Source organism: Nicotiana tabacum, chromosome 6, assembly GCF_000715075.1.
Source record: "Nicotiana tabacum cultivar K326 chromosome 6, ASM71507v2, whole genome shotgun sequence".
In the NCBI taxonomy this organism is placed as follows: domain Eukaryota; kingdom Viridiplantae; phylum Streptophyta; class Magnoliopsida; order Solanales; family Solanaceae; genus Nicotiana; species Nicotiana tabacum.
Genome location: NC_134085.1, coordinates 113,042,636 through 113,060,267, shown reverse-complemented (window position 1 = coordinate 113,060,267; position 17,632 = coordinate 113,042,636). Strand labels below are relative to the sequence as shown.

Genomic DNA, 17,632 nt, shown 5'->3' with positions numbered 1-17,632 from the left:
TGATGTAGCTTAAACCTATCTATTACTCCCTTGTAACCCTCCCACCCTAATACCAAGGAGAGAGACTGGGTTCATATGATCGTAACATTCAATGGTTTATTTTTTTCCATTTGCTTTCACCCTCCTATTGTCTTCCCATTACCGAATACTTTTGTTTTCTTTCAACTACTGTTACTCTAATTAGAATTTAATTTTTAATATTTATAGATGCATACAAGCATGTGTACACGTGGTATGAAATTTATATAATCATTATTCCAACAAGATATTTTTTCATTGATAACTGAGAAATACACGAGCTATGGTAGCTTAATAGGTCGAGCCGAGTCAGCTAGGCACACTACCGGCACACAAAAGAAACGGACTGACCCGGACCAATTTAGGAAGGGGGTTAGAGTGCATTGGTACAGGTTATGGGGCTGGAGTGGGCTGGTACAGTTTGGCTCGGAACCAGGACCGGCCCGCATATAGAAAAACTGGTAGCTCGGCACACTAACCCACCAATTTTGTTTCCTTGGTCAAAATATGTTCATTAGAAATGGACAACTTTCAAAGTTGGCCATTGCTTAATGGCCTAAACGGCTAAATCAGCCCCTCAACCCCCAAAACATCCCCACCCTTACCAAAAAATTACATTTCTAACCCCCTACTTAGAAAGTTACACTTTGGCCCTATTGTTAAACAAAATAATACACCAAACTCTTCTTAACATTTTGAAATGGTGGAAGGATAACTTAAAACAATTTCTTATTCTTTCCAAAATGGCTTGAGATGTGCTTTTAGTTTCAATCATGGCGTCAGAAAGTGCTTTTAGCCAAACAAGGATGTAGTTTGGAGACAACAAACACTCATCGGTTGGGCCAACATTGAAAACGCATGTCTGTTTCAGAGACTGGGTTAGAACAAAAAAAATCCAAGAAATGAAGGCATAGAAGAAAAGCAATTCGAGTAGGGCTAAATAGTTCAGCTTAGCACTTATCAATTTTCAAATGTACTAAACCGCTAACCGAACCGATAAGATATTGGTCGGTTCAGTTTTGATTTACCAGTTATCGGTAATGCACACAAGATATGCATTCCATCGACCAAAGATTCAAAAGGAGAAATAATTGGAATGCCATTTTGGATTGAGTGATATTCCAAATCACATTCAAGGTTTAAATTAATTAGCTTTAGATTGTGGTTTAGAGTATACAAGGTTAAAAACACAAACTGAAGAAGAAACGCTAAGAACCTGGCCCTGGTTGGCTAATGGCTGAGCATCACTGATTCTTTCTAATCGATAGTGAATCTTCCCTTGATTTATAAGTAATAAAAGAAAGATGTATTCTAGGGATGTCCAGGTCAATGGAACAAAGAAGTGGGGATTTTTCTTAATTTGTCACCTTGGTTAATCATGGACAAAGAAACTTACGTGATACTGGAAGTTGAAATGGAGATTGGAGAACGTCCGCGGACAGTGGACTGGAGGCTGGAGGCCGGAGGCCGGAGGCTTGGTGCAGTGGAGCTGAGAGAAGGGCTTTAGGGTTTTTAAAGATATTTTATATATGTAAGGGTAGAAATATAAATCTAATAATTCTTAATGGGTTAACAGCTAAACCAATAAGGAAAGTGAGCAAACCGCTACTATAAACCATTAACTAGAAAATTCGAAACCGCTTCCCGAACGTTCAGCCCATAGTCCGATACCAATAAACTAATTTACCGTTCGATTTTGAACGGCCCTAGACTAGACGACGAAGCACATGAAGACGTCATGACAACGTCAGCTGACCAAAGTGGCGAGAAACGATAATCAAGATATTCTGACACCAACTAATCCTCCTTGAATTGATATTGAGGAGATGTCTAGTTTATTTAAGAAACTTTTGATATTTTTTATTCATCTATTGTACTTTGAAGTTCCTCTTTATTTCTTTTACTTCAGTAGAAACTCTTGAGTCTTGTTGTAATTGCAAGTTTAAAGTTCAAAAGTCAAAATACAAAATTGCAATTTGTATGAACTTGAAATTTTCAAATCTCAAAGTTATACTTAAAAACCTAAGGCTAATTGAGCTTTTGAGGTTGTTTTTTTTTCAAATTTGTAATCCAAATACAAAATCCAATACTTTAACTTCAGTTTAGTAGTTTCTCATTTTTTAACTCATCAAACTTTAAAGTTTAAAGTAGAAACTATTGTGGTAGAATGTAAGTTAGTAAGTAATTGCCAAGTTTAAACATTAAAGTTAGTAAGCAATTTGCAAATTTAAACATTAAAGTTAGTAAGCAATTTGCAAGTTTAAACTTAATAAATTTAAAACTTTGAGCCTTTGAGGAAATGTATCCAAATACCAAAATTCCAAATCCAGTTCTTCAATTCACTCTTTACCTTTTGTATTAAAATAAAAAGGTTGTAAAAAAAATCCCCAACACACATTAACCCCGCCCACTTAGCCCGACCCCCAGCCCACATCCTAAAGAGGTCGTGGAATGGAGTGTGCTCAACTTTGGCCCAAAGAGCTGGCCCACAACCCGGCACACAAAGGGAAGACCAACTCAACTCGGCACACTGGCTCAATGTGCCTTCGCTTAATGTGTTGAATTGGCCAGGCCCAGCCCACATGCCAACCATGCCCTGAGGGCCAGCAGCACACAAATTCCACCAAGGTAATATGTTAAGTCTTCACTGAGCGACGAGTGTATAGGGAACATCTGCTACCATTTTGCCATAGACAAGACAATTTTAATTTTATTGCAAAGTATGCAAGGAAAGATCGTCTAGGAAGTTTCTTATCTACAAGAACCAAACAAATTTGCACTTTCAGACAGCAAATATGCACCTTTCACGTACAAAAAAAAATCTCGGTGATACTTTGAAAACAAGTAATATTCATTTACATGTATCCATTAAGAAACCATGATCTACCACATTTACAAAGGAACACAGAACTAACAACAAATTGAATAATCCAAGGAATACAATGGGTCATCATTACCATTAATCTTGTCATTGATCCCATTCGTTGATGTAGGAAAATCTGAATCTAAAACAAGTGGGTGCACATACTTTGAATTTTGAACTAAATTCTGTTGTTTCCTCCGTCTTAGTGGCTTTGAACTGAGCACAAATTACAGGTAAACCGGTAGAATATCATAACATACTTCTGAAATAACATCAAATAGCTACAATACAAACTGAAGGAGCATGATAGTTACATACCAAAAGAAGAATGTTTGTTGCTTAGGATCAACGCCATTAGCAACAATCTGAACAGGTCCAGAAAGAAAATTAATTCGCACATTAGAAAAGGCATGACTAATGTGATTAGTCAACCAATTTCAACTATCTGAAATGAATTAAATAATAGAGAACCGACTTCTCAAACCTTTGCCTAACAAAGTTATAGAGAACGTTAGAATCTAACCTGGTATCATGCAAATAAAAAACATGACCTTATTAAGGAAATTCACCATTAAACTCTATGGCTTTTCTTTTTCATCAAAAACAGTAAAGCTTCCTAGAAGATCAATTGCAGACACGATTACAGATATCAAAATACCTAAAATAAGAGATAAGCATCCATCTCCTACAGTCATATCGAGAAACTACTTTGCAATGTAGCATATTTACGCTCACAGCAGATATTACAGACCATATACGATTCACCTCCGAGTAAAAAGAAAAAGAGCTGACCTCAGATCTCCCCATGTCAGTTCTCACAGATACATTTACAGCTTGATATTCTTCATTTACCTACAAAAGATATGAGGTTAAATTTGACAGCTCACACAAAATACACAATTAAAATATAATTTGAAGCTTGCTGAAGTTTACCAACCCAAAATTCAAAGTTGAACAAATCGTGAGATGAGCATAAGTGATATCTCAAACCCTAAAACCAGAAAAGCAAAGATACAAAAATATTAAACTACTTATTTAATCAATCTAAATCAAATTTCTCGCCCAACCATTTCAGGGTGGATACAGTATAGCTAGTTTTGTTAAAGAAACAAAAGAAGATTATCCCAGTCTTTACCTTAAAGCTGGCACATTTTACCAAGCAGAGAGGACATGTGAAGTCCTCAGTCACTGCAAGTTTAGAGAAAAGCAACTAAGTAGCTAGAACTGCACAAGTTATATGTATGGAAGGAATTTAATCATGGAAAAGAATACCACTCATATAGAAGAAAGTAATGCAAATTTCATCAATTTCACCATTCTAAAAGCCATTAACTGCATGCACGCCAAGGGCTGAATATATCTTGATATATGTAGGATACTGACAATTCAAACAGATCGGTTTGACATAGGAAAGACTAAAGTCCGACTAGTAAGTTGGAGACCTTTAGCTGCTTGCTCCTATACTTAATTTCAAAACAACATATGTTGTGCACTATTTTGCTTTATTATGCCCTGACTCTAACGTTGTGACTAAGAAATTGTACCCAAAATTTGACGTTAGCCTGCATTTTACATGACCCAACAACATAAAGCATTCATGTCAGTAAAGGAAGGGAGGGTACATCAAAGTAAAGTAAATACATCAAAATAACAGAAACCCTGTATAAAACAAAACTAACCAACATGGAGTCTGAGCTGAGTTCAAAAGCACAAGAAACTAACCACCCAGAGCAAACCGAAGATATCAGTGGCAATATCACGATAAATAAAATGAAACCAGCTAAATATGAAGTCAAACAAGCCATAGCTTTACCAAAAAATGAAGATTTACCTTCTGTTCTCTGCAACTTGTTGTTATAGTACCTATAGTTGAAGACAACATTTCCTGTCCTCAACCTAGAAAGCGCAATAAGTAAAAGGATTAGCTACACGTCTACCTCACAGGACACATGAAATTTTTGAATCTCTTTAACTTAGTAGAGAGCTAAGTCCCCACTTCCAAAATTCTCTTTAAACAAAAGGAAAGAAAAGAAAAGAACTATTTTTTTTTCTTTTATAGGTAAGGATATGTTGTTTGCTAAAGAGAAAAGAAAATTTTGAAAAGGGACATGCAGCAGAAAAGACAAAAATCAGCAATCTTTCAAAACCACAGAGAGCATGGTTCGATATTTAGCAATTTTATGATATTGAGTTGCGTCACTACATTCACATTGGGAAATAAGAAGGATCAACATGCTTGATCAATTTGGTTGAATATGTTGAGTCAATTACAAACGAGTAAAGGTAGCAAAAATGGGTAAGAATGATAAGGTCTACCAAACATGCACAAAACTTGCTGGGAATATAAGAGGAAAAGTTAATCCTGTTCTAACAAGGTAGAAATACACCAGTACAATTGTGGGGATCTGTCAGTAACTTTTGCTAGAGCAGTATGGCCCTGAATGCTGACATGAGCTAAAGAGCCAAATCTACCTAGGGACACGGGCTTAAATAAGCAATAAACTGAATGCAAATAGGTACAGAGGGGAAGAGTTAACACAATGCTGGACAATGTTGGAAATATCGGTGTCAACAACAGTAGTACTGATAATTTCTTGTAATGCTAGGTGAAAGGAGCATTGCATAAACAGAAATACAAGAAAGGCAATACACACGACAAAATAGAAATGCAATGCAGAAAAGAGACCAGAAATGGGTAACTTCACCGTATTATTCGAGGCAATGAAGTCATAGAAATGTCATCATAGGAGAATGAATCATAAGTTGATTTTTCTCCAGCACCTGCTTCTTCTGCAGCAATTTTGACTTGCAGTTGTTGTATTGTTGCCTTTCATAATCCAACCATTATTCAAGAAAATCAATTATATAAGCAAAGAGATGAAAAATCTTTTACTACAATCCTCAAAGACATAAGCACTGAGTACAAAATGGCCTACCAGAGCCACAGAACTGCAAGGATACTGCAAGGAAATATGTATGTCTTTGTCCAAACAGTTTGTCTGCAGATGAAGACACAATAACCATCAGAGAAGATGGTTCCTCTTGGTTATTTTTTTCTTCCTTTTTTTTGGGATTGTTGGGGGGTAGTAATTGTTTCTTTTTCCTCAAGGAAGAAATCAAGGATCTCTTGGCAAGAAACAACAACAAACCCGGTGTAATCCCACTAATGGGTCTGAGGAGGGTAGTGTGTATGCAGATCTTACCTCTACCTTAAGAAGATAGACATGTTGTTTCCGATAGACCCTCGGCTCAAGCAAAGATGAAAAAAAAACAGTAACAACAAGCACTAACAACAGCAAGATAATAAGAAACCGAAGCAAAAGATACTGAAGGTAGCAATAGAAATCTCTTTTTTTATAAATAAACAAAAGTGATACTCCTTCCGGTCCATAATAAGTGACCTTTTGGCCTTCGGAACGCTTCTTAAAAAAATATTAACACCTAGAAAGAAAGAAAATGGTGTTTTGACTAAATTACCATTAATTAAAATTTGTATATTGTTAACTAGACACATTGGGATATGTAAATAAGACCATTTGGAAAAATTAAGTTAATTTCTTCTTGATTATGTAAAAAGGACACTTATTTTGGACCAAAATAAAAAGGCCAAAAGGTTACTTCTTATGGACCAGAGGGAATAACCTATTTGACTGGGCACAGAGTTTAAGAAAAAAGAAAAGACTTTTGAACTTTTGATGTAAAATGGGGCATATATATTTTGTGTGTATATAAATCATTGAATAAACGTAAATTGTTTCCAAATATGGAAAGGGGTCATTTTTTTGCACAAACTAAAAAGGAAATAGGTTCACATAAATTGAAACGGGGAGAGTACTATTTATTCTATTACTACAGGTAGTAATAGAAATCTAAGAATAAGAAAATACAAGACTAACACTAACACTACTGGTATGAAAAAGAAAAATGCTCGACTACCTACTAACCCTCTACCCTAATTCTCGGTCTTCATACCCTCCTATCAAGGGTCATATCTTTGATAAGCTGAAGCAGCGCCATGTCCTGCTTAATCATCTCTCCCCAATACTTTTTTGGCTTACCCCTACCTCTCCTCAGACCCACCAAAGCCAACCTCTCGCACCTCCTTACTTGGGCATCTATGCCTTTCTCTTCACATGCTCAAACCATCTCAGCCTCACTTCCAGCATCTTGTCTTCCACGGGGACCACTCTCACCTCCTCCCGAATATCTTCATTCCAAATCAATCCTAATATGCCCGCATATCCATCTCAAACATCCTCATTTCTGCTACTTTCATCTTCTGAACATGGAAATTCTTGACTGGCCAATACTTTGCCCCATACACCACTCTATAGAAATGACTTTTAAGTTTTGGCGACACATTCTTATCACATAAAACACTGGATGTGAGCATCTATTTCATCCACCCCGCTCCACAACTATGTGTAACATCCTCGTCAATCTCCCCATTTCCTTGGATTATAGACCCAAGGCACTTGAAATTTCCTCTATTGAGGATGACTTGTGTATCAAGTCCCACATCGACGTCCGCTTCATGAGTCACGTCAACTTGCACTCCACATATTAAAAGAAGGTAAAGTTCCTTTTTATGAGAAAAAAAATATATGAAAACAATTGCCTGCAACAAATTATGTGTGATTATGCATCACTATTACTTATTTCATTACGTGTGACCATAATATCAACACCAGGACAACTTCATGCGCAAATCAATCAGAAGTACTTCAGCAATGCCCTTCCAGCATCATTTGTCCTGAAGAACTAGCCTCTGCAGAATCTCTTACAATGCCCACTATGAACGGCTTCTACATCATGAAACACTAAGTGAAAACAGTCTACCTAGAAGAAGCATCCTCTCTACCAAATATGTGAAGAACCGATGACTTGGTTATCAAGCGCTACACATATGATTAAAATAATAGAGGACTAGGAATTGCTCGTTTTCACTTCCGGAATTACTAAAGATAATATAAAGGAGCAAGATGAGGAAGAGAAAAAATATTTGCCTTAACTAACAAAAACCAACTCCAAATAGAGTAATGCTTCAGAGAAGGCACATTGATTCAGAGCTTCCGATGTAGTCAAGTGAGCAAATAATGGAGATAGATCATATACAAATTCAACATTTGTATGGAAGAGTTGACGTGTTTTTAATCTGAGAAGCTGGTTTTAAATCTATTTCAATATTGGTTAAGAAAAAGGAGGCATATTGAACTGAGTTAGGGAAATTGCAACACCCTCACCAGTGGCTAGACCTCAATTTACTGAGGTGATGCTCTAATGGTATTAGGTCGAAGAAAATTTCCAAATACCACAAGTTTTGTCAAACTAAGAATGTAAATTTTGAAGGAGAGAAAAATTAGTTATCAACTCGATCACTCTTTCAGATTGTCAATGAGATGTTGGTTCACAATAAGTCAGCTAAGCAATATTAAACAAGCACTACATACTTCTATTAGAGACTTCTGCTAGCGTACCTTCATAAAACAAGGGCTCAAGTCAACAGTTGACAACATCTCAGCTCTCTCCCCTAAACTCAAGTTGGGAGACTTTTCCCACAATAGATGAAGTAATTCAATCGGCATTCTTCCCAACAAGAAGTGCCCTTCAAGATGCACTATCACAATTTTGAAAATAAGATTAGAACAAGAAAGAAGATGGACCATGAGAAACCTGAAGAAAAGTTGTTTTTAATGGAGTGAAAACATCCCAACATTCAAACCAACTAAATAAGAAAAAAGGAGGTTATCAAACATAATGAAAAAGTATAAAGCAGCAATAGACAATAAAGATTGCAGAAAGCCTAATGCAATGGAATTTGACATAACAAAAACCATTATGTGGTTTTTCTTTTCATGCGCTAATGGAGCTAAGCAGTGAGTGCATGTTCCAAGTGCTGAGAAAAGTCTGGACTTCGTTGAGATCCATTTGTTGACAACATTCCAGATATAACATTCAAACTTTGTATTATATATTTTAAACATCAAATGACAAACATGAATTCATGATCATGTTTAGGTTTATGGTTGTTTCTTAAGCTGGCCTGTGCTGCCATAAGATTGAGATATAAAAGTTTCCAGTGTTCCTTTTAAATTTGACTGGTTTCACACAATTGTTGTTGTTAGACTTTAGGAATAATATCATCAAATCATGTTTCAAGGTCCTAAATGTGCTAGAACCACCAGCGTTAAATTAAAAGACGTCCAAATCTTGTCAGGTCCACAGACAGAAAGAGAAGAAGGGAAAATTAAAGAGACGGTGTTAGTGGATGTGAAGGAGAATCACTTTATAAGGGCATAAAGGGACAAGTAGAGGGAACTTCTCTTTCCTCAATCAGTTAAATATGACGATCCAAAAGGAAATGCTTTCTAAGAAAGACAAGAATCGGAAAGAAATACAATAGACCTAGGTTACCATACTGCAAATACTATGTCATTTCATTATAGTCTTCTTTCTTTTACTTCAAGCTTGTGAAATAGGTCACTCAAAACTGAAGAAACATGTTTCTAGATTTGGCACATTATAGATTGTTAGACTTTCAATATATGTATGCTTAACTTATTCCAAAGCATAAAAATGAATACCAAAAGAGATAACAAAATGAAAAATTGCAGAGTTTGACAAATGCCAGCAATCATAAAGCTTATGTGACACCGGTAACTGCACAAAATAAGGATCTTTCCAACTTCCCTGCTACTTACATGGAAATGAAAATGTATCCAAATGATCTCTAGCAAGTTCAGCTGCAAGGGAAGAAACCATTTATAGTTGGCCCTCAAAACGAATCTCAACAAATAAAGTTTCAGAAAACACTTTATACCTACCAAAGCTGACAAACAGGATGACAAGAGACCCCGCCCTTGTTTCAGCTGAAAGTTTATCCATTTCAGGGAGAAAGAATTTTGCTTGAACTCGATTTATTCCATCAACTCCAGTGAAAGAAGTTGATATGCATGCCCGCCTAAATTGATAGACATCAGAATTCTGTAACCAATGGCATTAGCGAGGTACCCAACAGCATACAAGATTACTACTAACTGGACGCATTTGCACAAAATAAGAACTTACTGCCTCAGCACCTGCAGCATTTGATACTGGCCTTGCCAAGATTACACACAGAGGAAAAACATTCTGGACCTGTGATTCATCGTTCACAGTTGCTGGTACAGATATTGCCATTTGAATCCTAAAAAATTTAGCCACAGTAGTAAACCAAAGCAATCTAATTGCAAGTATATATACACTGATGAAATCAATGTTATTAAAAGTCCTCGCTTGGTTGCTTAATGCGATGAAGTGATGCGGAGCAAGGGGTTATCATTTCATGGTGAAGCCATGCGTTTCAGTGAAGCGTGGGCTTCAAACAATTACCCACAAAGTGATCCCAACAAGAAGCAGCTGATTCTTTGAATTTCACCTTTAAGGACTTAGATTTTTTGGGATAAATAAGGTATTTTATTAATAGAGGTATTTGAATTTCATCTTTAAGGAGTTGGCTTTATTTTGGTGATAAGTAAAGGTATATTTTATTTTATTTTTATTGTTAAAAGAAGTCAAGGTGTTGTATATTGGTTGCTCAAACTAGTTATTTTAATTGAAATTTGCTTATTATAGTATAAAATTAATATACATTTTGCATTTTTTAATCTTATGAAATTGTCTGTTTCACTTAAAAAAGCATGCACTTCACTTCACTTTTCGCCTCAAGCCTCATGAATCTCGTTGCTTTTTACGCTTTTTGCTTTAAAACAGTGGATGATATTATAGGGTGATATGATGAATAACATGTATCATATTGATCACCAACTACAAACTGAACTAAATTGTGTTTCGACAGCTATTTCAAGCGGTAGTCAGTAGACTTTGCCTTCGACTTAGACAAACTTGGCAACAGTAATTAGGTCTGTCTTCTAAGAAATTACTTTGCACCTATAAGGTGCAAGTACCCATGAACAAATGTTTGAAAGGAAAATGTTTACCAAAGAGTCAAAGTGTAGTGCTACGAAGTAGAACACTGAATCAGATTGTGAAGACCTATATTATCACTTGGGACTTGTTTGATATAGACCACTGAATCATTTCCTGATCATCTATACAGATTCTTTAAATTTAATCCAATAATAATGAGTAAACAGCAACTATAATTGGGAAATAATTCAAACAAACATTCCCAATAGAATCAAGTAAAGGAAGACATGTCTCCCCACAAATTTAGAGCTTCACTTCCAAATCAGCATAGACTATACTACATGACAATCAGAAGTACCTCAGAGTCTCTAGTATAGAGCATATGAGACATAACCTTGCATAAGGGGTAATTTGGGAGTGAAAGCAATCACAATCAAAATATACCTCCTTTTGTGCTTTGCTTGAATTTTGTATTGTAAACATCTTTGAAGGAAGGAAGGCTGCATGAGATTCTACATTCTGTTAGAAACATCTTGCACTAAATACCAATGATGAATGTATAATTACCACATCATAAAACTGACGAGACCAATTACATTAAAACTCGTAACAATTGGCAGCAAGCAAAAATGGAAGGGAGTCAGGACCAAAAACATCCCCTCAAAATCATGGGTGAGAGAGAGATAATAATCTTGAGTGTGCTTTTGTCAAGAATGCTTGAACTGACAAAAGAAGCGTATATATGAAACATCAGCGCTGAGAAGAATGACAATAGTCTTGAGTATTACCGGAAACACTTCAACTTAAACAAGATGTGCTTATTTAAAATGAATGTTTGATGCATATAAACAAAAACAATAAAATCAACAATCTTTCCAAGACCATTAATATCAACAAGGAATAATGCCAAAAATGTTGGCCTTGAGGAATAGGTAAAAATGGTCTTTAAGTACATTACATTTCTAACGGCACGGCGTTGGAGAATGTTGTAGAGTTCAACAGGTTTGCAATAAGTCGAAAGGCTTTCTTCAGCAGCAATCTTCTCCTCTGCAGACAAATGTGTAGCAGAATCTTGCCTGCACATTGAGTCCGTAACTGTAGAGTAACTGCAGTAGCAAGTGTAATGCCTGTTCCACAAATTATATTATAACAATCAATATCCATGTTTCAGTAAGTGCATTGGTGTACTTTAAAATGTAATTATTGACAAACATATCTAGAAGACCTCCAATGCAGGGCACAGGGAATACCGGTTTCACGAGCCACTAAAGGTATGCTTGGCATCCTTGTCAGACAGTATTCAAATGTATATTCATAGTTCTTTCAACTTCACTAAATTCAGAAATTAAAAACATGTGAGAAAAGAATCATAAAGTACATGACATAATGGGCAACAAGGAAAGGAAAGATAAGGGTAATATTGTAACACCCCCTAGGGAGGTTGCCAATCATACAAAAGAACTAAGGTAAGCTACTAGCAATTATTATCTGAAACTAATTTAAACATATAATTATCATAATCTATTAGTGGAAATAGGCCCACATGAACGAGGTACAAAATACGACATTTCAGTATAGTAAAATCTCATAAAATTCTTAAAAGTACGAGAATATTACTTTTAAAAAGAGTGAACAGCACCTATTTGAATTAAATCAACATCTTAGGTTGTATCAAATAACTAGCAGTATTGTTGGAGGCGAAAAGTTCTTAAAAAAAGCGCTCCCGGTCTATTGGGGCTTTAAGCGCAAAGCACAACCAAAATGCAGGCTTTAGTAAAAAAAGGCGCAATTAAGGAAAAAATTAAAATAATTACCTGTAGTACAAAAAAAAAGAAATAAATTCATTTATAATGTTTTCCTCAACAACTAATATACTTATTTGCAAATTGTATTTGTCCTTTAGTACCTTCGATTCAAGATAAAACTCATAGCCAATAAGGGTCTTGCCTACACTGAAGCACATCTCACGAGCGAAGCGCCCTTCCTGAGTTGTTCTGAGCTTCGGATCTTAAGCGTGCCTTAAATAAGCCTTTGACAACACTGATAACTAGCAGAGGAATATTTTTCATACTACAACATTCAAGACTTCTTCTAAGCATGAAATTTAACTTTTAATCTCAAATAAAAACTAGTTAAGTCTCCCAAGTTCAAAGCAAGTACCAAATTAAACATATCACAAGATTTGGGCAAAGACAATGCCAAGATAGTCACATGATTTACAAAATCAAGTTACCAAAATAATAGAATCATGACCCCATATTCATTCAAAAGTACATATCTAAGTATCTTATGGATCATGTACAAGTCTCCAAAAGTTCCTGCCATGCATGCATGCATCCATGCATCCATACATCCATACAAATTAATCAAATACTTGCTTAAGGTCTGGGCAAAGACAATGCCAAGATAGTCACATGATTTACAAAATCAAGTTACCAAAATAATAGAATCATGACCCCATATTCATTCAAAAGTACATATCTAAGTATCTTATGGATCATGTACAAGTCTCCAAAAGTTCCTGCCATGCATGCATGCATCCATGCATCCATACATCCATACAAATTAATCAAATACTTGCTTAAGGTCTGGAGTTTAAGAATATATAAACTAAATCATGATAAATATAAACAAAATTGGGTCTAAATAGGTCTCCACAATTCACAATTCTTAAGGAGAAAACTTGGGCAGCAGCTCTGCCCTGTATTGCAGCAGATATTTGAGGCAGTAAACCACATAACTGGATGTTTTGGTCTCTATAACAATTGTAGATATATCTCTTATCTTTTTACAGCCTTTTGAATCACCCCAATCCGATTTTTAGAGAAAAAGTTATGCCCAAAATACTAACTGCTATCCAATTCGAAAAACGGGATTAAATTTCTGATTTTAAATGACTAAAATTCACCATGCAAAAGATATATTAATTCACACATGGATAGAGTAAGAAGCTTACCACAAGTTTGAGAGAGTTTCTCCACAAAATTTAGAACCTAGGGTTTCAAAAATAAGCTCAACCCATCTTGATTCTTGAAGGTAAAATCCAAATCTTCCTTCAATAGGTAAGCAAATAGGTTTTAATGTTTTAAAACTTGGGTTTTAATGATGGAAAAAGAGTATGTGTATGTGTTGAGCTCTTCAATAGTGTTTGACAGATGAAGGAGGAGGAGAAGACTTCGAGAGATCAAATGAATAGGAAAGAAAAATCATAGAAAGTTCTTTCTATTATGCTTTACAAATTTACACTATAATCCCATTTTACCTATAATATGTAGAGATTAGTCATTACTCTCTTAAAATATATATATACTAGCCCCAATAAGATTTTTTTTCTTTGTATTCTCCTTATTGGCCCTCAAAAGATCTCTACATCTAGGTATGTCACTAGTAAATAATTTTCCATAAGTTAACTAAGCTAGAAATTATAAAGTATCTAATGAACTAAATACAAATACATATATGAATTAAAAAAAATTAATTCTTTTAACAAAATAGAATTTAAATAACATGAAAACTTAAATTTAAAGAAAGAGTGAAAAAAATTGTAAGCAACATATACATATTTAAATAAAATAGTCAATTAATGTATATAATATTTTATAAAAATCAGGGTGTTACAAATATCTTATTCAGATTTCTGCTTCAGGTTGTACATGAGTCTAGCCTCATTTGATTTTAAGATTAGACGTCTGAGTCTGATGCATATCTGAATTTTAAGATATGTATTAAGATTAAGATAGCTGAATCAGAATGCACATATGAATATCAAGACGTGTATTAAGATCTGAATACTAAATAATTAAGATTGCTTATTTTCTAATATCTGAATATACAAAATTTATTTTCATTTGAAAGTTAATAAATACGAAATTCAAATAAAAAATAAAATACTAATTAATCTGATGTTCTATCAACATAATATTTCTAAAATGGCGGGTAATGACAACTATAGATGATGATGATGATGGTGGTGATGGTTGGTGGTGGTAGTTGAGGTAAGTGGGTGGGTGAGGATGATTTAGTGGTGGTGTTGAGGGTGTTGGGTGGTGGTAGTTGATAAAGATGGGGTGATCGGTCGTGATAGTCGACAATGGTGGGGGTGGTGGTAGTCGATAACGGTGGACGGGGACGGCAATAATTGAGGATGGTGGTGGTCGTTGTGGTTAAGTAGGCTGGTTTTGGTTGGCGGCGGTTAACAGCTAATGTGGATGATAGCATCTTAATGTAAGCCTTTGCTATAGATCTTAATCATATAGACATATTCAGACCCATTAAGTGGTTGTGAAATAAATAAAATAAACACACTTAATAATTAAGATTTGAACGAAGTAAGATTTAGACTTTAAAAACAAACGCACTTAATGTCTGAAATTTGAATGATTAACATTCGGACCTCCATTAAGTGCAAACAAATGAAGCCTACATATCTCTTTTCTTCGATTGGGGCGGGGAAAGGGAAAGAGAGAGAGATCCAGAACAAATTGTTCTCATTTCATTTGAAAAAGCATAACCATGAAGTCTCACTATACCATTTATGGGAAAAAATAGCCACATTTCAAACTGCAACCTAATAACAATATTAAGAAAATGATACAATGAAGAATATGAGATGACATGTTGGGAACCTTGATAAGCAAAAAAACAATAGGAACCTACTGGAACTACCAAGCAGACATGTGAATGGAGCTTAATATGGCAATTGGTGTGCAGTTTTCTTCATCAAGAGAAAAGGGACTACACTTGCGGCTATAGCAAGATAAAACTTTCTTCTTTGATTTTATAAAGAAAGGGAGAACCACAGCAATACACCATTGGAACTCATGTGCAAATGCTTTGAGCAAAATACAGGAGTCGATCAAAAAGTAGTGTTCAACTGAAGGAAGAATAAGTTGCCCATAATGGTCAACTGCGATGAATTAGCAAATAAATGTGATACTTTGACAGTATTAATTACTCAAAAAGATCAGGAATCATTCTCTCCCTAAAAATCAAGACTGATTCACAAGAGAGAGGGAGGAAGGGAGAGAGAGATTGATCCGCAACATTTTTGTCCTTATGTAGAATATGAATGAGTCTCCATATGGTGACTTATCAAAAAGAGAGTGTCTCTCATATAGTGATCCAAGACCAAAAGGGAGGAAAAGAAAATTATGGAGATCATAAAGATGTTTGTGCAATGTTGATTCATGGGTTAATGAAACTATCTTTTTTCGCCGAGGTTACAGTTCAAACAAATTTTAATTTTTAGCATCTGATAACCAGTCAAGTCTTCTAACCTTCCAAATTTCTGTTTCACTCTCCCTCCCGCTGCACCACCCCCAAATATTCTTCCTAAACTAATGCAGATATGCCATTCACTCTCTCCCCTGCTTAGTCCCCACCACCTTTCTTGAAAGAAGAGTCTGCCAGTGATGTCCCGCCCCCACCTGACACCAGACCAAATTTCTCAACAGTGAGCAATTCCATTTCCTTGAAGCAAAGCAAACTACTTCTGCGCAAACTTAACCCAATGGAATTATCAATCTAGTGTAAATCAATCAATAGCTCATCAAATATATCAATTCCAGCACAAATAATTGCTTAATTTGTTGAAAAACTTTTATCAAACTGAACTACAACTTCGCCTAGTTCAGGTCAGCCTCCAAAACATGCATGGAGGCAAGATACTTTGTTCTCTCTAACAATCTGATACTGCTGGAGGACAATCTAGAGCACCTTTTGTAGGTCCGAAAACCCCTCTAACATCTAATACTTTTCTAGATTCCCTGCTTCTCAATTAGTTCCTGATTTTAAAGATGAGTGTCTGAATTCATATAATGAAGCTGGTTTTCACCCTTCACTCACATGAACTAATTAGAGATACTTTATTCTTTATCACTAGAGACTATTTCTTCAAATTTTGCAAATCAACCAAAAGCTATAATCGATTTGCAGTTGAACAGTTACTAAAGTGCTTATCAGGTTCGAATAAAGAAACATTCATTATCAATAAAAAAGTTATCTTTTTTTCACATAAAACCGAGGACTGTCTTCAACTTTTTTCTTCTTTATATTGGTGGTGTTCGAGCCAGCTAGCGCACACCTCCGATTCTTGCTACCCCTACAAGCACACCTACCCAGTCACTTAGCTCACCAAATCTTAGCACATGCAAAGATTTCACCAATCCATGATAATTCTATATATATATATATATATATATATATATATATATATATATATATATATATATATATATATATATATATATATATACACACACACACACACACACACCGTTGTTGTTGTTGTTGTTGTTGACAAAGAAGAGAAAATGTGGAGAGGAGAGAATGAAACTTACTGTTCGATTTCGCTGGAGAAAACGAGTTCGCAGCTGGTGGTGGAATGTGGCTCCGTTCAACTGAATCGCCGAAAAGAAGGAACGGTGGCGTCGTTTGAAATTGGCGGACCTAAAATCGGTCGGATTTTATTAGATCCGTATTCGGTTTCGATTTGTTTGACAACTCAACCAGAGGCGTTTTTTGGGCATGGGTCAGAACTTTTAACGAGGGAACAAGAACAATGTGTGAGCTGTGACTAATTTGACCACCCACAAAAATAAAACGGGCACATTTTATTATTGTTGTATTGCTGAATACTAGTCTATCTATCTATATCTATTTATATTTATTACTATATTAAAAGTACGAATAAACTTTAATGAAATATTGTTCGCCTTTTAATCCTTTTAAAATATTATTTATATTGGACAAATTAGTCATTTTATTATTTTCCTAATATTTATGACTTTAAAGTCAACTAAAATATTACATATTAAATTATTTCTTTATCTGAACAAATGTAGG

General features: G+C 35.3%; 1 protein-coding gene across 8 annotated transcripts in view; it reads right to left on the bottom strand.

The window, feature by feature from the left end:
• LOC107829159 (polycomb group protein EMBRYONIC FLOWER 2-like) overlaps window positions 1-17,370 on the bottom strand; it is a 42,352-nt gene extending 24,982 nt beyond the window's left edge. For 2 of the 8 annotated variants that reach the window (XM_016656614.2, XM_075255184.1), the window contains exons 1-17: window positions 17,128-17,300; window positions 12,696-12,836; window positions 12,015-12,121; window positions 11,748-11,916; window positions 11,234-11,289; window positions 9,950-10,067; window positions 9,706-9,865; window positions 9,583-9,624; window positions 8,359-8,498; window positions 5,818-5,880; window positions 5,587-5,708; window positions 4,713-4,777; window positions 4,017-4,069; window positions 3,819-3,872; window positions 3,674-3,733; window positions 3,200-3,246; window positions 2,976-3,097 (exon numbers count right to left, since the gene is read on the bottom strand). In XM_016656614.2, the coding sequence (XP_016512100.2) occupies window positions 2,976-3,097; window positions 3,200-3,246; window positions 3,674-3,733; window positions 3,819-3,872; window positions 4,017-4,069; window positions 4,713-4,777; window positions 5,587-5,708; window positions 5,818-5,880; window positions 8,359-8,498; window positions 9,583-9,624; window positions 9,706-9,865; window positions 9,950-10,067; window positions 11,234-11,289; window positions 11,748-11,916; window positions 12,015-12,073 (1,330 nt within the window). In that variant the 5' untranslated portion in view covers window positions 12,074-12,121; window positions 12,696-12,836; window positions 17,128-17,300. Of the gene's footprint in view, window positions 1-2,975; window positions 3,098-3,199; window positions 3,247-3,673; window positions 3,734-3,818; window positions 3,873-4,016; window positions 4,070-4,712; window positions 4,778-5,586; window positions 5,709-5,817; window positions 5,881-8,358; window positions 8,499-9,582; window positions 9,625-9,705; window positions 9,866-9,949; window positions 10,068-11,233; window positions 11,290-11,747; window positions 11,917-12,014; window positions 12,122-12,695; window positions 12,860-17,127 lie in introns of all 8 variants that reach the window. The other 6 variants (XM_075255181.1, XM_075255182.1, XM_016656618.2 and 3 more) reach the window with 6 other exon arrangements.
• Window positions 17,371-17,632: the final 262 nt, after the last annotated feature.